Source organism: Apis laboriosa, unplaced genomic scaffold (genome assembly GCF_014066325.1).
Source record: "Apis laboriosa isolate Shangri-la unplaced genomic scaffold, ASM1406632v1 scaffold41_cov147, whole genome shotgun sequence".
Classification (NCBI taxonomy): Eukaryota; Metazoa; Arthropoda; class Insecta; order Hymenoptera; family Apidae; genus Apis; species Apis laboriosa.
Window position 1 is genome coordinate 534,719 of NW_025223220.1, and position 26,889 is coordinate 561,607.

General features: G+C 33.5%; 1 protein-coding gene across 5 annotated transcripts in view; it reads left to right on the forward strand.

Annotated features, from left to right (window-relative positions):
* Positions 1-26,889, forward strand: part of LOC122716049 (RNA-binding protein Musashi homolog 2) — a 190,594-nt gene that overhangs the window by 98,043 nt on the left and 65,662 nt on the right. For all 5 annotated transcript variants that reach the window (XM_043938751.1, XM_043938753.1, XM_043938747.1 and 2 more), the window contains exon 3: positions 12,090-12,213. Coding sequence is in view for 3 of the 5 variants with exons in the window: in XM_043938747.1 (XP_043794682.1) it covers positions 12,158-12,213 (56 nt within the window). In the remaining 2 variants the exon portion in view is untranslated. The remainder of the gene's footprint in view (positions 1-12,089; positions 12,214-26,889) is intronic.

Here is a 26,889-nt window from a genome sequence, read left to right on the forward strand (position 1 = left end):
GAGAGAGAGAGAGAGAGAGAGAGAGAGAGAGAGAGAGAGAGAGAGAGAGAGAGAGAGAGAGAGATGGTGAGATTGCACTTCGCTTATCTCTCATTGTCGAAAAATCTCTCCGTGTCTTCGATTCGAATTCGAAAATTCACGTAATTCTTCTCCCGCGAAAGGTGTAGTATAACGCGTACGTTGTCGCGCGAACGTAACTTGAATTTCGGCCAAGGAGCCGGAAGTTCGAAGTTGGAAGATCACCAAAAAAGATAGCACGTAGGGGCGAGGGGAGGGGAGAGGGAGGAGGGAGAGACAGTCATCCTGGCGCCCGTGCAACCCCGTTTGACGATGACTGAGGGAATAAAAACAAGGAAGACGAGACAGGGATAGATTCGCGATTCTTCTTTTTCTTCGCTTAGATTCAAAATTTCCATCTTCCCCTCTTCACTATCTCTCTCTCTTTCTCTCTCTCTCTTTCTCGTTGAATTATTTCAGAGAGGAATTATTTAATTGAATAGGGGAAATTTAGTCAAGAGAGATAGAGAATGTTTGAGATAATAAAATGTTTTAAGGTGTTAAGGTGTCCGTCCGCTTTTGGAAGATTGTATTATAGGTTTAAGATCGAAAATGAAGCTTATTTACGAGGAAAATTTAAATTTGCCTGAGATGAGGTAAAGAAAAGAAAAAAAAAAAAGAAAAACGGGAAATGGGATAGCGATGTTGCGTAGAGAGGCAAATATTTGACGTGCGCTTAATAACTAAATATCAATTAACATTTTTGCATACCGCAATTTTCGTATTATTCGTTTATTTGTTTTGACTTTTAGATTTTTCGAAAAGATTTCTCTAAAAGATCGGATTAACCAAAGATAATTCGTAATTTGATTATATAATATACGTAACTTCTCGAAACTTTTCGCCTTAAAAAAGATTCAATTTAATAAGCGTTCCTGTTATCCCGGTTGTAGAAAAAAATTCTTAGAAATTGTATTCGAAACAGAAGTGTATAATAAAACTTTTGTAAGTTTATCTCATTCCCCTCCTTTCCCAAACTCCTCCTCCAAAGAAATTTCTTCTCGTGTTTAACCCATCGTATCCCACCCATGCATACCTTTATTTTCACTAAAAATCAGAATACTAAACCCAAAATAAATTTAATATCCTACAAGATGATACTCAAATGGTCATCAGACACGATTACCTGCTGTAACATTGTGAAAGATCTCACATAATAGACAAACCACACGAATAATTTATATACAATTCACAACTAAGAACTATTAAATTATTATAAAAATAATAAAAAAATTATTTTGAACGTAAAATTTTAAAACATTCTATACAAGGCTGAGATTGATTTGAGGACAATTTGGACAAAAAGTTGTCTTTTTTTAATTCCTTCGTGCGTTTGATCGGTTCGTTTGTCGTCTTTTATCCGAAGATAATTTGCATACAAATTAATACTTATACCAGAATTATTTTTCCGATATTATGTTGACTCCGTTGAAGATTTTGACAAGATTTTTGTATTTTCAAATAATCCTAATAATTTTGCAGCTGATAATTCTCTAAATCTTTTAATTTTGGGTATCACGACAATTAGATAGTTTATGAACATATCGTGCTCTGACATATCGGACACGATTACCTGCTGTGACATTGGTCTCTAATAGACAAGCCACACGAATAATTTATATATAATCCACAACTAAGAAGTATATTTGTTACGACTAGTCGAAGGGCATTCATATTATCCAAATTATTATCCAAATTAAAATATCCAAAATACACTATATAAATCAGTATTACTATTTAATACTATTGTCAATACAATTACTATTATCAATACTTATATTTTCGGACGCGAACAGTAACGTTGGAAACAAATGATGCGAGACATGATTCTTGCGACCATCAGACTCGCGTTACTAAAATATTGGTAGAAGCACTGAGTATACTTGAGTACAGTGGCGCACCACGTGGCCGGAAGGAGATTTCGTTAGAAACACGCGTGGCAGTCAACGTGTTAATGAACGTAATAACACGAATATAATTTATTTCGATTAAATTGTTCTCTGTTATTATACACTTTTTTTTTCGCGCGACGAATATCGTAACTCCCTCGAATACTTGTTTCCAATCAAACAACCGACCGTAAACTGTCAGTCGTAAACGGGACATTTAACTACTTTTACCTGCCGAGTGAGTATCCCTTTCGGGGACGGTCGATAAATTAATCGAACGCCATAAGGAAGTTATACGTCATCGAATTTTCTGAAATTTCCCTCCTCGTTGTTTTTTCGCCTCGCCTCGCGGAATTGCATTTAACGCGTAAACGCCAACGGAGGCCAAGTTAGTTAATCGTGGACTCTCAGCTTGCGGAGAGGTTACCATATACGTTTATGCGCCGATAACCGGTCTGTAAACTTACACACTTGGAAAAGAATCAAGTTGGAAAAATCCACTATTGGTGAAAGGTTGCTGAACCAGCGGTTGGAAGTACCGGTTCAATTCCTCCTGAGCTCCGTGAGGCTCTTGATATTCCCTCTTTCGAGTCAATTGTCTTATCCTGGCATAACTGTTACATAAACGATTATTATATTAAGTTTACAGATTATTATATATTATTATATATATTATTTTTTTTTTTTATAAAATTTAAAAGAGAGAAGGAGACAATTTATTTGATATAAAAGATACGTAATTTTATGTTCCATTGGAATTTTATTCTTATTATTTTATTTATTAGGATAAATTTCTAGAGTTAGATTCGTGATCACATTTATTTTTTTTAATTTTAACAAAAATTATATTATAACAAAAATTTGTATAGGTAATATGTTCTCTTTTTTGAGAGAGAGAGAGAGAGAGAGAGAGAGAGAGAGAGAGAGAGAGTGAGAGAGAAATCAAGGAAGTGAAAAATCAACATGTGAACGTGTATAATAAAAAAAGTTAGATAATATTCGGACAAAACTATTTCCATTTTTCTATTTTGTAGTTAAAGTATTGTAAAATTCTCTTCTTTTCTTTTTAATAAAATTTATAAATGAATAAAAAATAAAAAACAGAAAAATAAAATAATGTCTAACAAAAATTATCGTATTACATATCTCTTGTTAACAGTTTCTCTTTTGTCTTTTCAACCGTGAAAAATCCCACAAAGAATTGTGCAAAACAATTAAAAAAAAATATATATATATGTCATAATTTACAACAATGCAAACGAGCATAAGCAATATAATCTTGCAACAATATAACAATATAGTAAAACGACGATATGAAAAACACTTTGTCATAAATTTCAATATAAAATTTTGTCAAAAAAATATTTAAAGGATCGTATTTTCTAGTTTTCACATGCGTATACAAGTTTCGTTCAAAAATTTCGAGTCGAAATCAACGTTTTTTCTTAGAAAAACAATCGTTTTCATTAATTTTCTTCTACTTTTTGATAATCGAAAAATATTCGAATTCGTTTGATATAATTAAAAAAAAAAAATAGCAAAGCATTATTTAATTTTTTCCTTTGTATTTATATATATATATTATTCAACTTGTCCTTGTTCTCAAAGAAATAAACACGAAGAACACGGAGAGTCGACTATCAAGTTGCTCAAGATGGCGGCAAATTATAAGGTCGAGCAACAAAGTTCCTTGAAGAAAAGAATGGAATGACATGTAATGTTTTGAGAAGCTTGTGATAGATGTTGTAACGTTGCATTGCGTGGCATTGGTTCGAGATGACGGGTTTGATTCAATGGAAACACATCATTTCTACCATTTCCAACATTACGAGCCATTGCAGCTTGAAACCCATTTACTTCTGAATCGATATGTAACACGCATATGATGAACGTGTATAGAGGCTTTTGTTCCATCACCAACGATCCATCTGTCGAATGATTCTGGACAGATATAAATATTTATGGCTTCTCGCTTATTTTTCGAATCTCCCATCTCCCCGATTTCGAACAAAGGATATGGATATAATAATCTGCCTATTTTAACCCAGACTTACGTTTCTTATTTCGAAATGATGCGAATGGCAATCCTGAATCCTGAAAATCTCTCGTCTTTAACAGAATTTTAATATAAATAATCGTGTATTGAAAATTATTATTTTTTTTTTTTAAATTGATCATGTGTCGACATTGACTCAGTTTTATCTCATATAACAATTGACTAATAACTGCAAAAGATCAATCAATATATTTTTATAATTAAATCTATTCACGTTTGTTAGATGATAACCAAATTTATTAAGATTCGATCTTTATTACATTTTTATCATAAATAAATAAATAAATAATTCCTTTAAATTTTCTATTATTAATATATCGTTATATCATTTATGTCATTAATATATCGCCTATTATGTTTCTTTCATGGGATAAGACCGATAATAATAAATTAATATCTAACTTTTGCAAATTTTATCGATAAATCAATCTAAATAATTATTCGTATTGCTTCTTTAAAATATCCACCAAATTAGAATTGGACGATGAAAATTCAAAGGATATTTATATTATAAATATTATATTATAAATATTATCTAATTTGATTGTTATTCGATATTTTTCCATCTCTACGAATATATATATATATATATATATATATATACACATTTAAAATATCGACAATTCTTCATCGAACGTAGCTTCACTTGTGCTCTTCGTTGACACGTACATACATATATCGCGTGGATAAAATTTAGTTCGTGATTGGTGGAGCAATCACGTGGGCACACGGTTTGTTCGAAGTCGCGTGAGGGTAAGTAGACGGGGAACGTGATGGTCAGACAACGCGGCGCTGCGGGAGCAAAAATTTTCGTTACGCTTTAACTCGCGATCTATGATCAAATTCGTCGAATGAATCATCTTATCCAGCGTATCGAAAAATCGTCGACGCGTTCTTTAAACATTTTATAAATATATATATATATATATATGTATATATGTATATGTATATATTGAGCAATTTGGTGAATCGAAGACTTTCATTCGGCTATTTTCACGAACCTGGTAGGATCGTCTATTTCGAACTGGGCCGATCAGATGTTTCATTTGGACAGTTGCCAGTTTCTCTACGCCACTATGTCTATAATAAGAATAGAATTATCAAGATGTTACGATACATTAATTCCCAGATATATACGAATAAAATCCAGGAATCAATCTTCATTGTCTCCACGTTGTTTTTAAATAGCGCATTTCTCGAGTATAATTATAATAATTTTTCCACTGCTATTGCTTTGTGCGAATTGTATTTTTTTTTCAATTTATTTTTTTTTCCACGGCTTGAAGATGTGCTTAGACGGTTTTTAAAAAGCGATGTATGGAATATAATTAGAATGTTAAATCCACGCTTATTTATCATTCGCATTTCGTCTCGTTGTTTTTCTTTTTGATATAATGTAGAAGAAATTTTATAAATAATAAAAATTTATAAATAAATAAATAGTGCACAAATGTAGGATGAGAAAATATTCATTGGCTTGCTAAATTATTTTATGCTGATGTATATTATGAGTAAATTATATGATTTAAAGTAAACTGTGTACATAAGATTTCAAAATATTAAGCATTTAATTATACTATATAGCGTTTTGTTTTCGTAAGCTCATAGTTCTACTTATTAAAATAAGAAATATTGGAATATATATATATATATATATATATATATATAAAACGTTTTAACAAAGTTTCAAATAAATTATTCAAATTGATTTTATTTCGAACAAGTATATATTTCGATATCGACGCTTTTGTTAATGATGATTAAAGTCATCGTCACTTTATTTATTTACGTGGAATAAGAAGAAAATTTTTTCGTCCTTTTTTGACGGATTTGACGGTGTTTGTATCGATCTTGCTCAGTCTCCTCTGAGCGACAGACAGTTCGGTTTGCGTGTTTGTATGCGTGCATGTCGCTCGATCAAAAGTTGCTCGTTTCGAAAGTTGTGGATGGGCCCGGCGAGGATTCGCGCAAATGAGTTTCGAACCGAGTTATGAAGAATTTGAATTATCGCCCCCTCTGATCGCGGCGAACGGTGTGAATCCATCGCGAATAGCCCCGTCAAAAAACTCTCCCTCCTCTCCCCTCCCCCCCTCCCGCTTTCTTACCGACTCTCTCTCTTATTGTAAGTTACTCGAACTTGAGTTATTATCTCTTTTATTTGTGCAAGAAAAAGAAAAGGAAAAAAACTTGACAAGAAAATTCACCAATTTACCAATCTCTATCAATTTACTGAACTTTTAATTATATATCGAATTATCCAACGAATGAAATTTATTGAATTCAAAAATATTCGTAATTTGCAATCTCTTCAATTTTTAATTTATTTGTACAAATTTTCCAATAATTCGACGGAGGAAACTAATCGAATTCAAAAAAATTCGTAATTTCGTTACAATCTCTTCAATTTTCAATTTATTTGTACGAATTTTCCATAATTCAACTGCTGAAACTAATCGAATCCAAAAAAATTCGTAATTTCGTTACAATCTCTTCAATTTTCAATTTATTTGTACGAATTTTCCATAATTCAATTGCTCAAACTAATCGAATCGAAAAAATATTCGTTCTGTTGAGAAAAAAAAAAAAACGCGACGAGAAAAAATTCGAGGAGAAAATATAAAAATTCGTAATATTCCCGATCGATTCAATAAAATTTCGTAAATTTCATGTTCAAATTAGCCGCAAATCAACGTGCGATCGAATCGAGTCATCGAAATCAAAGAAAGATACGCGTTCGAGGATTGGATACAACGTCCTCCAATTAATATCGGAGAGAGAGAGAGAGAGAGAGAGAGAGAGAGANCAGACAGACAGACAGACAGACAGACAGACTGAGCGCGGGCGTTTCGAAACGATCGATGAACCGTGACGAAAACAAAGAATCCACCACCACCCCCCTCCACCCCCGTTTTGCCGACTATCCTTCAAAGATAATGCCGTGAAACGCGAATCGCAACCCTTATCAACGACGCGCGAGCCGACAAACAATGGTGGCGGACAATGGCGGCGATCGATGCCGAATTTCGTGGCTTCATCGCTTTCTACATACCTCGTCGTTTCCCCGTTTCTCGCATTTCCGCGATCCGCCCGCTAATTAGCGCTCTACCCCTCTCCCCCTCCCCCCTCCATCGATCCGGTTTTTGAGATTTTCGAATTTCGTTGGAACGTTCCGATGGATTCCATCCCGTTTCCGCATTTGCACGGAGCGAGCGGGTGCGTGTTTTTTATAATCTCGTAGAAAGGGATTTGGAGTTTTTATCGAGAAAAAAAATTTCGAGCGAAATTAAATTATCCGAAAAAATTGGACGGAATTTGGTTCTCGTATCGTAGTTTAATTCTTTTAATTTTTTTAATTCGAGGCATATATCTGTATCTTTCTATGTTTTTGTGATTTTAAAAATGAACGGATATTTGGTATATTAGTTAGATTGGAGTTAAGTTATATAGTTATCTCAAAAGTCGGTTGAAATTTTCGATATTCTCAAATACGATAATTTTTATCAATTCTATTTCATCGTATATATTTATTCTTGTCAAATGTACAGAATTTCTCTTCTTTGAATCGACTGATGCGATGATTGATGATTCGTACGTGCGTTTTAATAAATTAAAAAGATAGATAAATAAATAATAAGATATTACGTATTATCATAAATTGATAAAAATTGCAATTAAATTTCGTCGCGCATGAGATCCTAATTTTTTCTCGCGTTATGTAATAATTTCATGGAAAAATGAACAGGAATTTTATATATATGTATTATATAGAATTTTATCGAAAATCCGTACGAAAATTAATCTATTTCGAAGGATGGAATTCGCCTCGATCATTATACAATCCCCTCCACCCTCCTCCCTCCATTTCTTACTCCAACTTTAACGCCGCTGTTAAACCGCATTTTATCTTAATTTCCCTACATTTTTATCTTAATTTCGCGCGAACGAAGGAAGAAATTCGAAAGGGAAAGAAAATTCGGCTCGGTCGGTTACACTTGCTCCACGGGTGGATCCCGTGGATTAATCCCATTTCTGAAGAGAGACAATCCCGACAAAACCTGAAATCCTCGGAATGAAATTCAGAGAGAGGTGATCCATTTATTATGACGTGGAATAGAGCAGTCTGTCAAATAATTCTCCCATTAGACGGTTTAATTCGAATCGCGCGAGAAACGTAATCCAGGCATCCAGGAATATTCGCATACTTGCGATATCGATCCTCGAATTGCGTAAAATTGTTTGTTTGTTTGCCCAAAAGAAAAGAAACGCCGCGAGCTTTGATCCATCATTGCGAATAATCTAAATATAGTTGTTGCGATTCCTTCCTTATCGACATTTTCGCATTCTCGAGGCGTTTTTTAATTCTGCGTCTGTTACACTACTTCGTGCTGTTCCTCCTCGAGTTTCGCGAATTGGTCATCCTTTGTTTCTTGACGAGACGTTTAAATAATAATAAGATAGAATGATAAAATCTTTTAATATAGAAAACAGGATTTTAACTGTTTCTAACCCGGAATAATTCGGAAACTATATATATAAAACATTATATAATTAAATAATTTAATTTAAAAAAATATTATAGAATATAAATAAAACTTCTATAATTTTATATACAAGATTTAAAAAAATCTATATTTCTTTTTATTTAATAAATTAAATTTAATTATTAAAAACATATTTTTAATATAAAAAATTATAATTTCTATAATATATAGAATATAATATAATATATATAATATAATATGTAATAATATATATAATATAGAAATATTATAGAAATCTCTGAAAGTTAATAAATTTTTTTATATAGTTTATATAAAACATTATATTTTTAATATAAAAATTATAATTTATATAATAATATAGAAATATTATCCGAAGGTTAATAAATTTTTCTATATAATTTATATAATTTATATAAATGTATATTATATAGAAATTAATGTAGAGATAAATCTTATCGGGGATTGTTTTAAAATGAACTTGGAGAGACCCGCTGTATCCTTCTATCCTCTCTCGATGATTTTACAACTTTCTTTATAATTTTCGCGTGATTTTAATGTTAAATTTAGAATCAATGATTTGTTTTTTTTTAAAAGTGCATTTCCATCGAATTTGATTCGTCGAAACAATTTGAACGAATATTCTCACTTCATCGTCACGCAAATAATATTATGACCTTCCAGACTTTCTGCGAATTAACATCTTACGTAATGTATAATATATATTATTATGTATGTATTATGTAATGTATAATATATATTATTATATTATATATTATATTATATAATATATAAAATACGCTAATGTATAAATACAATTTATCTCGCTATACGTCTAAAAACACAAAATCGAAAAAAAAAAAAAAAAGAAAAAAGAAAAGTAGTGCGCGCGACTACCAGCAGCAAGTCGCGTGGCACTGCGCGCGGAAAACCGCTATTGAAGAAGGGGATGGGGGAATCGAGTTTATTCAAAGATAGGCATCGATTCGTCGTTCGGGGGGGGACGATTCGACTCGTTCCAAAATGGAATCTCGTTACAATTTTAACGCGATATCGACCGGCTCGAAACGCAGGGAACAATAGGCGACGCGCACGAGAATCAGCCCGAAGCATTGCCTAGATGCACGCCGGTTCCTCTTGGTAACAATCTTCTCTCCCTCCCCCCTCCTCCCCCTATCATCATCATCATCGTCGCTTTTCCCACCCACCCACCCACCTTCGTTCGTTCCATTTTTCCATATCAATCTTTCCTCTCTCTCTCTCTCTCTTTCTCTCCTTCCTCTTCGGTACCAACAACCTTCTGACCAATCCTTCCCCGCCATNGCCATTTTCCCATCCACACTCCTCTCTCGTATCATTGGTGTCGTATCATTCCTCGGCCACGATGGACCGAGCGGTAAACCGAGCACGATAAAACGATCCACCCTCCTCCTCCTCGTATCCGTTTATCTTATTTCCTACCTGCGCGAGAGAATTGCACAGAGACAGATAAATCTAGCCGCGATAACGAAAGAACAACCCCCGGGAACGGGGGTTGTTACGCGACGTGCAACAACTTGGCCGGCTACCGACTGGTTAAAAGAAGAAGAGTCAAGAAGAACTCGGGAGAAGGAGGAGGAGGAAGAGGAGAGAGAGAGAGAGAGAGAGAAGAAACAAGAAGCGAGTTTGTAAAGCGAGGAAAACCGGGGGAGGGCCCCGTCGAAAGGGAGGGGAGGCGGGGAAGGGGGGCGCGTGAGATAAAAACGGTTGTTGAGAAGGGAGGGAAAAAATATAAAGGATCCGGGGAGGGAAGAAAGAGAGAGAGAAAAAATGAAAGTAGGTGAGAGAGAACGAAGAGAAGAAAGAAAAAGAGGGGGGCGAGAGGAACAACCGATACGGAGGGAAAGGGAGAGAAACGGGTGAAAGAGTCTGGTAGGAATCCATTAACGAGTGCCGTTTTCATACCTCTTCTATATACCGTCCCTCTTTCTCTCTCTCTCTCTCTTTCTCTTTCTCGTTCTCGTTCTCCTCCGGTTGCACACCCCCGTCCCCTTACCTCGCCTCTTTTGCCGTCTGAAAGAGCACCTACCGGCACAATAGATCGTTCATTACCGATACCGGTGCGCGACGCGGACCCGGCCGAAAGTAGAGAGATAATAATGCGAGAAAAGGAGGAGAGGTGAGAAAGTTTTTCTCAGTTGTGGCGAATACGTGTGTCTAAAGCGTAACGACGCGCTTCGAGTGTTGGAATGTATATATCGGTGACAATCATCATTTCCCCTGCTCCCCCCTTCCCCTAACCGTGTATCCGTCAATTTTCTTCTCGACTATAACGAGCATCGTCCCCTTATTTACCGAGAATTTACCGAGATTAGTCGGTAAATTCAGGAAACTGTTTTATCGTTATTCTTCTTCTTATTCGACGATCTTCTTCTCGCGATCTTTCGAGATGGTAAGATGGCTCTTCTCGCGTCACACGCGTTTCGAGTAGAGTAACGTGAGAGAACGAGAGTCGGGTAATAATTTTTTACGAGGATCTTATCTTTCTGTTAATTGTTATTGGTTAGAGGGTTGTACATTTCTGACCTGGTTCATCGAGTATGAAATTATATCAACTTTTTTTTTAGGTTATTATAGTTTAGATCTTTTTTGTTCGATAATGTCGAATTATCTATCTCTTCCTTTCGAATCTGTATTAAATCTATGTATTAGTTTAAGTTAGGTTAGATTTTTTCCCATTAGATTCGTCATTTCTTGAAGCAAATAATTCTTATAAGTAATACATATTATCACGTTTAAGTATTTCATGTTTTTAATCAAATTCCTTTGCATATCTATAAATTTAAAACATTTATAAATATTTCTAAGGCAAAATTTCAAATAGCTATTATTATCTGAAATAGATGGATCTTTTTATATAATTAAATTCAAGCTCGTAAATAAATAATAGAACGAAATAAGATATAAATAGAAAAGAAAATTATTTCCTCAATTTTATATTTTACGCGTTTAATTAAAAAAAAAGTTATTAATTAAGAATATATTAAATTGGAATAATTTAATATATTCCATGCTATTATTGTTTTATATTTAACTTATTTTTGAATATTGCTCATCTATATTAAATCTACATAATAGATTAAGTTTTATATGTATAAATTTAAAACATTTACAAATATTTCTAATGTAAAATTTCAAATAAGTATTATTATCTTAAATAAATGGAACTTTTTATGTAATTAAATTCAAATTCTATATTTTACACGTTTAATTTTAAAAAAAAGGTATTACATAATTTTTATTTATCATACACAACAACATATTATTTACTCGATATAAGAAAAAGATATTTACATTTTACTTTCATTAACTTTTATTTAATTCAATCTTGAAGAAAAATGATCTGTCTCTTCCCAATTGCTTGGAATTAAATATATCATATTCTTTGCTAAAAGAGAGAGACTTTTCTGCCTCTTTGAATGCTAAATTTTTTTTGAGGATTTTTTTTTTCTTTTTTAATTACGCTCTTAAGAACTACTTAAGAAGTTGAAAATGGGTTGAAAAGAGATTTCTTTAAAAGACTAACGAGCCGATCTTATCTCGTTCCAGCGGCGTGTCAAAATCGTGAACAGTCTCGGAAGTGACAGGACAGACAGAGGGTATAGCCGCGACCACCGATGGCGGCCGCGAGCTTTCCGCCAAACTTCTCGAACGTCGGCATATTGGAGAACTGGTAAGTGATTGTGCCACAGCTTGTCACGCTTTCGAATTATTACTAGAAGCCTCTTAAAAGTCTCGAAAGCTTCGTTAAAGCTAGAGGTTGCCAAGAGACTAGAGCGTAATAGATGCACAGACGCCTCGGTTTCCTTTCGTTCTTCCAAAATTTAATAAACACTTAAACTCGAATTTTCCCTCCGAGTAAAAAGTAAAAAGACATTTAATTTTGTCAATTTCCATTTCTAAATAAAAATATTTCGTCAAATTATTCAACTTTTACACATTCATCGTTAGAAAATTTAAAAAGAAATTTCATCGGTAGTATTTATTTATAGCAATGCCATTTTTCGAAAAAGAGATTACACGTGCGAGAGAGAGAGAGAGAAAGTTTACGATTCCGCCGCTATCGAAGAAAGGCTCTCGAGTGTTTCTGATGAGCGACACGTGGCTCCCCCATCGTAATAAAATTCGACCATTACTGTACAGCGTTGCAACATGTAATCTATAATCTCAACTACTCGCAGTGTTGGCAAGCGTAAGGTAAAATATAAAAGTAAAAAAGTCGGTTAATTTCGAATCCAAGACTAACCGAGGCGGCTGTGCATAGGCAGAAACAAGCGAACCCAGTAGTGTCCCACTGTTGGAAGCTTCGTTGGAGCATTATTGAATCTATTTATTCGTAGTGCATGCTGTCTGTGTGTGACACGAGTGTCGATTAAAAATAATCTCTACGATTAATCTTGGATTAATTTAAAGAATTTCTTCGTATCATCGTCCATCATTTTGTCGATATTTTCTTATTTCTCCACTGACGGAGATCTCGCGTCGATTGAAAGTAAAGAAAAAAAAAATGAAATTTCGAAAATTTCCCTGAAAAATTTCCACCTAAATATATATATATATTTAACTTGGAGAAAGTTTTGTTTTGAATTTCGTTTCGTAATCGAATTTCCCTTTCTCGCTTCTTCTCAAGTTTTCCAACAAATTGATCTCTGAAAATTGCGTAAATCTTGCTTATTTTAATCGATCGAATTTTCCCACGTAACGATTCAAAATGAAAGAGATGAGGGAGAAGATGAAGCGTGACGATACGCCGATTCGACGAAGTTTGAAACGATTTTCATTTTTCCATCTGCTACTTATTTGAACGTCCACCTTTTCGTTATCGACTTCGTGATTAGATCTGTGCATCATGACAAGAACTGAATCCACCTTAAAAAGTTGTCTCGTGCGGAGGAAGGAAAGGAGGAGAGCGTGAAAAGAAGAGGGGCATAATGGAGCGAAAAAAGGGGCCATTGTGGCGTGTAACGAGACGACCGCGTTGAAATAAACTTGTAACATTTAAATTGTTATTGGCGCGCGTGAATTTCGGCCGGAATTTTTGCAATTTTTCTCCCGAAATATTCTCCAATCTTATCTTTGATATCTGGTAAATTAATTGTTACGTTAATCGTCGATATCGCAAGTCGAATCTAGGTAGATTCAAGTACATTTTTTAATCAATATTTAACGAAAAAGTTATCCAAATATCTTAAATCTTTCCAATGTTTTTTGGAGCAAATACAACATGATAACACGATAATGCGAAACTTTTGAAAAAATCGATGAAACACATTTTGTTACATCATGAAAATTGCGATCATTTTTATAAACAAATTTCGAATATATATATTATTTTTTTCCGACACTTTAACGAATAATACCAAAGCATTCTGCTATAATCTTCTCATTCATCGTATTTAAGAAGAACGAGACTCAAAGATTACTTTATTCCCTCGACTAATTCCATCCATTACCGTGATACAATTTCTATTATCCAACGACTTATCGAAACTAGCAGCAACCTTCTTCAACGAGCGCAAATGCATCGAGATATGCTGTCTTTACAAAACCGGCTGTTATTCAAACAGCCTTTTCTCCCTCGCGAGTTGAAAAAGCGAGTCGATGTTTCTCGTTCTCAGCGCGTCAAGTCCACGATTCAAAGGCAATTTCATCAACATGAAAACGAAGGCAGGTTTCCACAAAGAGATTTCTCGGCTGTTATTAATGACCCCCGTGGACGGGGATTGCTCGCGTTCGCGCCCCCTTGCCGTTTGATATCGCGAACAAAATGGCGGAGGGGAGGGGGGAGGGAGAGGGGACAATGCGCGATTGTTGCCATAGCCTTCAGACGCAAGAAGACGTAACTCTGGCCTAGGCTAGGCGAAAACTAGGTCCTCCCCCTCTCTGATTAAAAATCTTTTCGGGAGGGGATTTCGCGATTTTTGCGCGCCGTTTCTTTTTTTCTTTTTCTTCTCCCCTCGATAGATTTAGTCGAATAGCTAGGAAGTCGCAATTAACTCTTTCTTGTTCCAAAGCCTACGAAAAGAAAGAGGAAAACAATTGATCGAGTTTTCCAATTTTCAGTACATTTTACATTTTAATTGTCGATTAATTTTTGAAACGTTTGTGTTCTGAATAATTATCGTTTATTTTCAAGTGTGTTCTGATTATATAGTTTGTTTCTTTTTTTGTTTTCTTCCATCGAGAGATTTCGTCGAATAGCCAGGAAGTCGCGATTAACTCTTTTCTTCCAAGGCCTCCTTGCAAAGGAATTTAGTACATTTTAAATTTTAATTGTCGATTAATTTTTAAAATGTCGATAATATTATAATAATTATTTTTTATTTTCAAGTGTTCTGATTATATAGTTTTTTTTTTCTCACTGACAAATCTCGTCGAGTAGCCAGGAAGTCGCGATTAATTCTTTCTTGTTGCCTTGTTCCAAGGCCTCCTTGCAAAGGAAAATTAGTACATTTTACATTTTAATTGTCGATTAATTTTTGAAACGTTTATCGATAATGTTATATTATGTATTCTGAATAATTATCGTTCATTTTCAAGTGTGTTCTGATTATATTTTATTCTAAGTATATTATTCAATTATCAATAGTAAATTTAGAAAAGTTGAAGATATTACAAGAATATAAAGTGTGAAGAAATATTCGAATCGATATTATTATTGTTAATTCAGATTGGAGATAGCAGATTTTGTTTTATTGTTATTTTAAGATAATTGATACCCAAGAATTAACTAGAAAAATAGATAGCGTTGGCCTATTATTCGAGCCTATAGTCAGAGTAAACAGACGAATTAGACGATATATTCCATTTTCCACGCTTGCGCGAACGTTTCAACGTGATTTCACTAGGGCGCGTGCATCAAAAATTCCAGCTCCTTTAATTCGTCCAACGCGGTGAATAACGAGCGCCTTGCTCGATCGTTTCCTTTTGCGCATAAGCCACAACAGAGCCCGATCACTTGGTAAAATTCCACGTGGAGTTCTCTCTCCCTCTTTCTCTCTCTCTCTCTCTCGTTCTACGTCTCATCAATCATTCGCGAAGAGATTAATGGCGTTCGTTTCTCGGGAATGGGATGCGCTCTCCATCTATCCACCTCGATAATTCCGATCGAATCCGAATAATTTCTCTATCGAGATCATAATTTACCGTTTATCGATACAATAACGCTCTCCAATTATCGACGAGTCAGGCGCCCGTAACGCGCCTGTAATCTTATAATTATAAATTATAATCTACCGCCCGTGACTGAATTTTCAGAAGGTTCATTGAGAATGGGGAAGAAGGAGATCCGACCAGTCACGCTGGGTTAACTGTGGTGTGTGGTGCTAATTTATTTTATGAGAGGGGCATAATACACGCAGTGTCAGGTGCACGTATGGACGCCCACGCGGTGTAAATTCGGCGACTGGAATAGCGTGGGTGGCGCTCTGAATTAGCTAATGCCGAGTAGAAATGCAACCGGGTGTTATTCATCGCGATGCAACGTTCTCTTTCTTCTCTTTTTCGTCCCCTCTGCGTCGTACATCGGTTAAGGTTAGGGCGTTCCTCTTAACGTCCAAACATTGTTGTTAATTGTAACATTAAATATATCGTAAGATATAGGAGTTTTCTTTGTGGTATGAGAAAAAAATATCTTACGATTTGTTTTTTCTTCGATTATGAATCAACTATAAGCTATTTTTACTTGAAAAAAATAATATATATATCTTTTAAAACGTGATAATTTTTTGGGGGGGAGGGAGGACTGAAACTAACGAATTGTTAAGAAGTTAAGATTAAATGACGTGTAAAAAGATCTCGAAGAAAGAAGATTTTGATAAAAATTTAAAATATGAATTATTATGAAGATTTATCTTAATTATTATAATTTCATTGAAATCGATCGATGAAAATTTTATAAACAACCGATATTTTCTATAAAAAATCGCGAATTCGTAAATAATTTTAAAATTTTTTGAAATTTCATTAAAATTAGAAAAAAATTAGGTAAAAAATAACCTTTCTTCCGATTAATAATAACTTTTTTAAAAAAATTTTATAACAAACGTCTCTCTTTATTAATTTCCTCTCCAAAAAAAAAAAAATCGTGTTTTCCGCCAACCTCTATCTTTCGAAACCATTTGTAATATATTAACACAATAAGATCGTGCGATCGCTGGAAACCGAGCGAGCTATCGTATACATCCTTCTTTGTCTCTCGAACATTGGGAAACAACGAAAACAATCCGAATGAGAGCAGAGGTCGCCGTCATCGCCAGATCAACGAAACGAAGAAAAGTTTACGATTACCTCCGTATCTGATCTAAAATTGACAAATTTGTACCGGGGCCAATCAAAATGAACAGAACGGTGAAAACATACGTTCCCTTAACACACGTTCGTTTTAGCTTTAATAATAACTTTCGAGGAGGACGCAGAGCAACGATTCGAGTATTATTGTAACGATTAATAGAAGTAACACGTGGCCAGGCGGCCGATGAAGCGCGGTTAAATATAAAAGGGGTTTAAAATAAAGCGACGAACCGATGAATATTCGATATTCCTTTACTGTTTGTATATTTTCTTTTTTTTTTTTTTTTTTTAATTCTATTTTATGCAATATACATTTGATTTGCGCTGATGTAGGTGTAGATATAGATACGTTGAATATCGTTTCAACGTCACGCGGCCATTATCGTGAATATTGGAGGATACGTAATCCTTCAAAATCGGCTCAGCCTTTGCAAATCTAACGATATCCTGAAACGATAGCATTTTTATGACAATTGTGTGATCGGCGATTGTGCTTGCTTGAAAAATTTTTTACGCGTCGTTGGAGGGGGGAATGGAGTTATTTAAATTAATTTAAAAATTAAGTTTTTTTTATAATGTTTCGTAAAATAAATTGTGCAATTAAAATTATTTTTGTATTATTCTATTTGTTACAAGTATTTTTACAATTATCATGGAATAAATTTGATTTTCTTCCGGATAAAATTAATGTAAATTGATAACATTGAAAATTATATATCGGATTGAGAGCATTGTATTATGTGAATTTGATACATTTTATGCATTATAATTTTCATTAAAGTTATTCTATCTTCTTACTTTTTCTAAGTTCATTTAATTTAGTTTCTTCATTGTTAATTTTTATTTTTAACTTTTTTTAATTATGTTATTTTGAACAAAAGATAGTTCAAGATATTTTAGAACCTAAGGTTTAAATATATTTATATTCCTTAAAAGTTTTTTATATCAATTTGATATTTCATTCTAGCTTTCTATAATTTTTTTAGATCACTGACGTATGATTGTTAGTGTAAAAATTCGTCATTTATTTAAAATGGTAACATGATTTGATTGTTTATTATCGTATTTTTCAAAATTATTTATAAATAATAATAAATATCAACTATTTCTTTTATACTTGTAGTAAAATTACAATTCAATATTCATGATGTATCTCACATTAATATTTTGTTTAATGTGTAATTTGTAATAATTTGTAATAATTTTTATAATAATTTGAAAAAGATTTTATTCCATAAAATATGTAACATAAACTGATGATATAGTGTTAATTTTACAATACAAATGTATAAACTTAAAATTTATTTTAAATAATAAACTATTATTCGAAATAGAGATAGAGATTAAAAAAAGATATGTTTAATTTTATGTAAGTACTTATCACGTTATATTCAAATACACATTCGCTAATTTGCAGATCGAAATTATTGTAACTAAACGAAAATAAACTAGATATTATTTTAAATTAAATATTAAATATTAAATATTAATATCTTTTTTAAATTAAATATTATTTTTATTGGTAAAATTCATTCATTCAATTTCGTTTCGAAGCAAAGAAAAAAAAGATGAATATATATTTTTTGGCAACGAGTGACTTTCTTTGGGAATATATAACAGGACAATTTTCTAACAGTTCAGAAACAACCGATTTTCCCAATGTTATTAAATATTTCATTGCGAGTTCTCTATGAATTTTCTACACTATTTAAAATTCCTGCGTATTTCCTATGCCTTCTGATCCTAAATATAAAACTGAAATTAATAATAAGAATTGATAATTTTAAAAAGAAGAAAATTAAAAATTCCCCGTCCAACATCAATTACTTTAAATGATCAAATGAAAACTTAACGACATAGTTAAATTTTTTGTTTAGTTTAGTTAATCTTCGCCGTTCAGTTCAGGTAATCGTAAACACAAATTACTAGTGGATTTAATTACTCGTACGGAAATATAGGAAGGCATATTGTACGATTTTATATATATATATATATATGTTTTCTCACAGTTGTTTTTTAACGCATTTTACTTGTTAAAGCAATATCGTTATATATATATTGAATCGAAAATATCACAGTGATCGCATAGATAGCCGTGAATATTTTTATATAGCTATGGAATACAAGGAGAAATGAACGGGAAAAATTCCCGATAGTTGGACCCTGACGGCCAGATCCGCGCGCCACCCTGCGTTTTAATTACACTTGGCGCGAATTTCGACCGAATAGCCGGGGATCCGTCTCGCAATTTTGCCCGGCTAACGGTAAGGAATAAAATGGCGAAGAGATTGAACGATGTGGATACGTCGAGCTAAAATATGCGGCGATGTGCATACACGGAAAATATGCCGAGAAGATTCCTCGATAAACCTGTAACACGTAACATCGAGCTTCGCGTGTACGACTATACACAGGGTGTCTCGTTTAAGTTAAATAATTATTGGATCTCGAAGTTTAGTGAGAGAGAGAGAGAGAGAGAGGTAGAAAGAGAATATTAAATTGTATCAACAAAGTTGACCTTCGTATGTCTTAGAAAAAAACTATTTATATTAATTATAATTTTGTTTCAACTGTTGTTGTCTAAAATATTTTTCTTAATATCGCTAATAGCTTCGAAAATAATCGAGTGGGATACTTATTTATATATAGGGTGTCTTATATTAATTATAATTTCGTTTCAACTGTTGTTGTCTCAAATATTTTTCTTAATATCGCCAATAATTTCAAAAATAATCGAGTGATACTTATAATTAAAATAATCGAGTGATACTTATAATTAAAATAATCGAGGCATACTTATTTATATATAGAGTGTCTTATACTAATTATAATTTCGTTTCAACTGTTGTTGTCTGAAATATTTTTCTTAGTATTGCCAATAGCTTCGAAAATAATCGAGTGAGATACTTATTTATATATAGGGTGTCTTATACTAATTATAATTTCGTTTCAACTGTTCTTGTCTGAAATATTTTTCTTAGTATCGTCAATAGCTTCGAAAATAATCGAATGGAATATTTTATATATAGGGTGTCTTTGAAATTGTGGTACAAGCGGTCGTATGATGATTCTATGTGCAAAAATAAATAGAAATAACGTTTTTTCATTTTCAAGTGAAACTATCCATTTCTCAATTAGATACGAATAAATTATCGACGATAATTCTATTATGTGAAAATATTATGTCAAAATGTTATATGGAATAATTTTTTTTTTTTCATTTAAAAATTAATTTCGAGAAAACCGAATTTGAAAACTCGATTTTATATTATATTTTGCAAAGTAAAGTAATAATCTGTAAAAATAAATAGAAAGAAAATAAAATATAAATACAACTATCTATTTTCCAATTAGATACGAATAAATTATACGATAAGAGATAATTCTATGAAAATACACCAACGGAGTAATTTATTTTTTTTTTTTCATTCAAAAATTAATTTCGAGAAAATCGAATTTGAAAATTCGATTTATCATTTTACAAAGTAAATAAAATAATCGATAGTTCATTTGTTTCATCCAATCGAAAAAGTAACTAATTAATTTCAAACTTCGAGCANATATATATATTGGGTTCCGGTATTTTTTGTTACTAGTATATCGTAACTAATACACCTCGTTCGAAACATTGGCCGCAAAATGTGAAAAATCCCGGCCGAATATTTCGTATCGTGTATCCACTAGAGGCGGACACTGGCCCCTGATACGCGACTATTAATACGAGTATTAATCGACGCGTGTGCCAACTGCGCCGTGAATCTCCAGCTTTTATTTTAGACCTCCACCACGTTCTCTCGTAACCAGGATGCGTCGCTGCAATTTCATCGCGTTCCACTGCTAGACTCTGATCCCAAAGTTAGATCGCGATTAATCCTTCGCCCGTGGCTGTCGTTGATAAACAACGATTTTAAGAGACACGCCGTGATCGTGCCGGGGACGGCTTATTGAATTTCATTTTGTTTATTTTATATTGTTATTATTGTGAATATATATATATATAAAATTGTAGTGTTGAGTCTTGGATTAAAATCGTGTATGGCGAGGTTATACGCGTTGTTTTTTTTTTTTTCTTTCTTTCTTTGCGGTTGAAGGATTAGCTATTAAAGTAATTTTAGTAAAAAAGATATTAGAGATGTTAAATATGTGTTTTACTGGATAAGGATGAAGGAATAGAATAATCTTTTATTTATTCGATATCTCTGAACATTTTCTGATGCAAGCAATGATTCCAAATTCCAATCCAAATGATTCCAATCTATCTAAATCTGTTGGAGAGATATCTGGAAGATAAGGAAAGAAGGGCGAGGAAGAATTCTGTAATTTAATTTTGAAAGTTTTTGTAATTTAGGAGAAAAAGAATTCGTTTAAAAAAGAATAAAATTCAAAATATATATTTTTTCTTGATAATAAATTTTTCAGAGATCAAAATCTCTAATCAAAGAACAGCAACCTGAAATCAAATCCAATATTTCGTATGACATAATAATGAATATGAAATGTTTTTGGCAAAATTAATATTGTATCTTATTGAGATAGATATATAATTACATATATATTTCTGTTTTCATGATTTTCATAATATCACTTTAATCGTGATCATTTAAGATATTTAGACCAATAATTCTAATATTAAATAATTATTTGTCTTTGAATTTCTGATATCTGAAAATTATAATTACTTTTTACTCACTGTATAATCTTGTAAATAAATTAAAAACCAAAAAATACAAAGATACAAGAAATACAAGAATAATCGTAAAAATTTACGATTACATCGCATAATCTTTCAGTTATATTATATATTAGCAATATATTATATTATATTTCATTCAGAATTGTTTCTTTTTTTATAAGATGCAATAACGAATAAAATAACAAACTCTGTATTAAACCAGATATCATAGAAAACGAAGAAAATAAAATCATAGAAAACGTGGGTCGATGTACTGAATATAATTTAATTAGATAAATGAATCGACACCGCGCGAAAATGTAAAATTAAAAATCAAAATAATTCTCAAAAAAATATCCCTTCATTCCGTCTATACGTCTCGCGACGACAACAATTATTATTTTATTACACAAGAGAAATACCACCGAATTTAAAAAAAAAAACAACAAAAAAAAATAAAAAAAAAAAGTACCTGTATGAAACCGCGTCAATCTAGATCACGATACTCGTAATTATAATTATCGCGTGAAGATCGCGAGGCCACTTGAACGAAAGGGAATTCCTTTTCGTTTCAATTATCCCAGCCAGAGATAACAAGCTTGATGCTTGCTAGATCGGATCGAATCGGATCGTTATAACGAAATTAATTACATTATAATTACGCGATACCGAGTCCGAGACTCCTAACACAATGACAAAGCGAACGAAAAAAACTGTGCGTGTAAAATCGCGACTCGTCTCTCCAATCCCATCGTGGAAACGCGCGGAGAGCGAATATGCGGGGAGAGAAAATACGAGGGATCGATAGAATTTAGAATATAGCTCGTTTAATCCGTTACATCGGTGAAATGGGCCACACTGTTTACGAAACCATGATTCTTTCTGGCCCTAAGAGAGTTGTAAAAGCAGTTCGCAACATCGTAACAACGGCTCTCCTCCGGTTGAAAGCCGGTTCACTTGTCTAACGCCGCACCGATTTCGCCCGAGATCGGCCGAAAATGGCCGAAAATGGCCGATATCGAATTATAAAATTCTCTCTCTCTCTCTCTCTCTCTCTCTCTCTCTCTCTCTCTCTCTCTCTCTCTCTCTCTCTCTCTCTCTCAAAAGAGGTGAATAATTTTTTGAAAGAGATCTAATAATAATTGGTTATTCAACAGGAACGAGATATTTTTTTTCGAATCGAGCGGATTAATAAAATTACTTTTAGTTAAGTTGTGTGAACTGCTACGAAGATAGAATCTTATTTTCCATTCGAGGAGGGAGAGTATACGCGATATAATCTTTTTTTTCGAATTATTTCAAATTAAACGAGATGCATAAATCTTGAGAGAGGAAGGAGTTTTCGAGAGAATCTAAGAAAAAGATTGCATTTCGATAAATAATTTCGTTCCAGTTTTCCAACACAGCAAGAAAGCAAGCCAAGAAAGTTCTTACGAGAGTGTTATAAATTAATCATTCGTGTTATAAATCTTAAACCTTTACCCCTTTGCGAGAGGGATTCCTTATAGAGATACGATATATGATCTATAATCATAATTTATCGTGTATACTCGAGTATAATGTTTCCATACGAAACGAACAACGATGTATTTGTTGTTAAGATAAAAACTTTCGTTTCGATCGAAAAATTCGCACGCACACGGTTGAACATTATTCGAATAGATGAAGGATGGTATAAAAATTGTCTAAATAGGTCGCGTGTGTAACGTGATTTGACTAGAAACAACGTTACCCTCGATTCGCAATTTTCCCATCCATGGGGGTGCAAAGCAAATACAACGATGCAAAAGTTAACGAATTTACCTTTTCGCGGAAGCCCCCGGTGATTATTCCCGGAATTCAATTTCACCGATTCTCTTCTCCCCCCCCCCCTTCCTCCTGCCGCAATGAAGCGAACAAAAACTAAAAAAAAAAAAAAGATCGACGAAAGTTTGGTAAAATTTACAAAAAAAAGAAAAAAAAGAAGGAAAAAAGAAAAAGAAAGAAAAAGATTAGAATCCTTTGGAAAAATAAGCTAAATAACGGAACAAGTTGAAAGTTAACGAAAACTCGATGTCGAGTGAACGCCGAGGTCTTGAGACTCGGTTGTTACGCTCGAATTAACGTCTCTACACGGATGGCTTCCTTTCCCTGCGTGATCCTCGTTCCTCTCCGTTTACCGCGGAAATGCGAATTTAAAGAGTGCATTCGTCCCATCAACTTGGCTATAAATAAATGAAAAAAAAAGGTACCCTTTCAACGTCTTTTTCTTTCACACGAGTAAATAAATCGCACGAGGAAAGATAAAGAAAGGAAAGAAAGGGAAAAAGGGACGAGGGAATATCTTCGAATCGATTATTCAATGCATCGTTGCGAGAAAACAAGCCTTCTAACAACTTTATTCCTCCTCTCTCTCTCTCTCTCTCTGCTTTTCCTCTATTTATTTTCTTCTATTTTCCACAAGAAAGGCGACGAGAAGGGCGAATGCAACTTCTGTTCGATCTTCGACCGTAAGTCAAACCTCTGACCCGGCCACCTTCCCTAATTCCGATTTTTCTTGGAACGTACTCGAAGGCCACGACTTCGCGATACTTCGATCGGAATGACCCCAGGCCTGTCGATACTGGTTCCGGTGTCCGATAAGGGTAACGAAGGCTCCGTACTTACTTTTGTCGTGCGAGGAGAATACTACTTTCTCGCTCTTCCCCCCACCCCCCGCCCGCTCATTTTCCTTTTCCTTCCTCGGCTCGCTCGACCCATTCTTTCCTCTCTGCCTATTTCCTTTTCCTCCGCCTATCCCCCCTCCGCCCATCGCTCATCGGCTCACCGCCGCCTCGCCTCTCTCCGCTCCGCTCCCCTCCCCTCCATCTCCGTTTTTCTCTGTTCCACCGTCTCTATGCCTCCTCGAATCGATACGGCATCGCAAGGCTCGAAACAGGGCCGGTATATACCGTAGTCGATGCCGTACGACAAGGTTTTGGTAACGATCCTCTCCGAACTCTGATATATATCCCGAAATACACAGAGGATATCCCGAATCGACACGGGTTCTATGTTCAACCGTTTCCTCCGTTACTTCTGACGTGCTCCGATCTATCTGTCTGTCTCTGTCTTTCTCGCGGAGAAAGATTCGATTTCCACGCGAGGAGTCGCGTGAAGAAGGTTTACAAGGTCTGATACGGATAATAATAAACGCGAGAAGGAGGAGAAGTAGAATTTCGATCTGTTTCGAAAGTTCGAAGAATTTTCTTATTCGAATAGGAATAGTGGTGGTAAGAGGAGGCAAGGGCGTGGTATGGATGCAAGCGGCGAATGGTAAACAGTGAATCGCGAAATGGCGAATGGCGGGGATAGAAATCGTTCTCGCGCACGCATTCTCGTCACGACGTTGCACCGGGTGGCACGGCTCGGCAGACACAAGCCGTACTTTACTACTTACAACCCTACCATCCCGCTCCATCCGTTTCCTTCATCCCCCTTCAGGAACGCATACTTAACCTATTTATGCGCGGAATGCCGAGAAATTCAAGATTTCCTTCCTTACCGACCTCATCTTTCGTTCTAATCGTTCGAGAATTAATTTTTTTTTCTTTCTTTCTTTCTTTCCACATGCATCGCGCATCACGCTTCCTTTTAATTCTCTCTCGAGCAGTATGGCTCTCTCTTCTCGCGCCCTCTTTTTCTTTCCAACGATCGGAATAATATTATTGTCACGTATATTTTTACGTGAGTCGTGAGAAGAGAGAAATGTAGAGAGTAAAGTGAAATTTATAGCCACGTGATATACGGTAAAAATGGTGTTTTTAAATGTAAATAAACGAATGAAACGAGGAGGATAGAAAGGAGTGAATCTCGAGGATATTTGACTTCTTTTTCGCCGCGTCTCAAATATTTGCATCGAATATAAGAAGTTTTCTTTAAATTTTTTCGAACAGACATCGGTAAACTTCGTTTAATTATCTGTAGATTTTTTCGATGTGTATTCGAGATAATTTCTCGTTGAAGAGTTTTAACGCTTCGAAGATATATTTATATACGTTTGTTTATAAACAAAATGTGAAATCCTTTATCCTCTTTGATTTTTTGAAGCAAATGGAATAATTAAAAAAATTTTTTAAATTTTAAAGATCGAACAAATACAAAAATTTATATGTACAAATTTTCTATTTTCATCTGGCTTCATTTAAAATTAAATTTCTTATAACTTTATGTTTGCAAATATTTAGAGAATATAGGATAAGGATATTTATTTATATTTGTGACTTTTGTAATATTATGCTCTATAAATTTAGAGTTTCATATTATCTATGTTAAATTTATACTAAATTTCTCGAATAAAAAAGTGCATTTATTAAAATAAAAATAAAATTTCCTAATTAAATGCAGAAAGGAATATATCAGCCAAATTTAAGTTAATTAATGCATTATTTTTAAAAAGCAAATTGGAGTTCTATATTCTAGTATTAATCCATCTTCTTATAAACTTAATAATGAGATTGGTATTAAAGTAAATTTATAATTTAATTTTAATAAGTTTCATAATTTCTTTTTTAATAGGTTTACCATCTAATTATTAGATATAAAATTATAAAATTCCAAAGGGATATGTAAAATCCATAACTCAACAACATTAATTGATTCACTAATGCTATTAATTGATAAATATCATTATTGTGTAAAAAGACATAGGTCCATGATATAATTTTGGGAGAAATTAAATTTCTCTAAAAAAAAAGAACTTAAAATTATTGCTATTCGTTTCATATTTACAGACCGTTTTAGAGTATAATTTACCAACTCGACTAATTGTTTCTTTAATTGTTCCTCATTTTAAGCTCCTCATTTTAAGTTGTACAACGCAATTTAGAACCAAACCGACAAAAATATGTTCCTCATTCCTTCTAAATGCTAACTTAATTTCGTTCTCCAAGAAACAATATCCATTTGAGCCACTAGAGAGTAAAATATTGTGAGATTTTAATATGTCGATTGATGTCTTTAAAGCATTTCTGCCTAAATTTTATTAAATCTATTGACATGTCAAATTATTGAGAAAATTAATTTTTCCTACTATAAATTCATATCCATTATTGTGTATATTATTGTAAATTCTAGAACCAATTTTGTAGTCTTTGATAGTCTTTAAAATATAGATTTTAAGATAAATTATTTAAAAATATGAATTATATATATAATAATTATTTTATCATTTAACGTGTTCGTTAATATTCAATCAAAAAGTATTTTCATTTTCTTGTTGGAGATAAAGTTAGAAAACATCCTTTTATATGTTGGATATGTTGGATGCAGTGAAACGTAACATTCATTGTCTACGTTTACAAAAAAACGTTTTTGCATATGATTTTACCAACATTTTCCAAACTCAAAAAATTTTAAATTTATTTC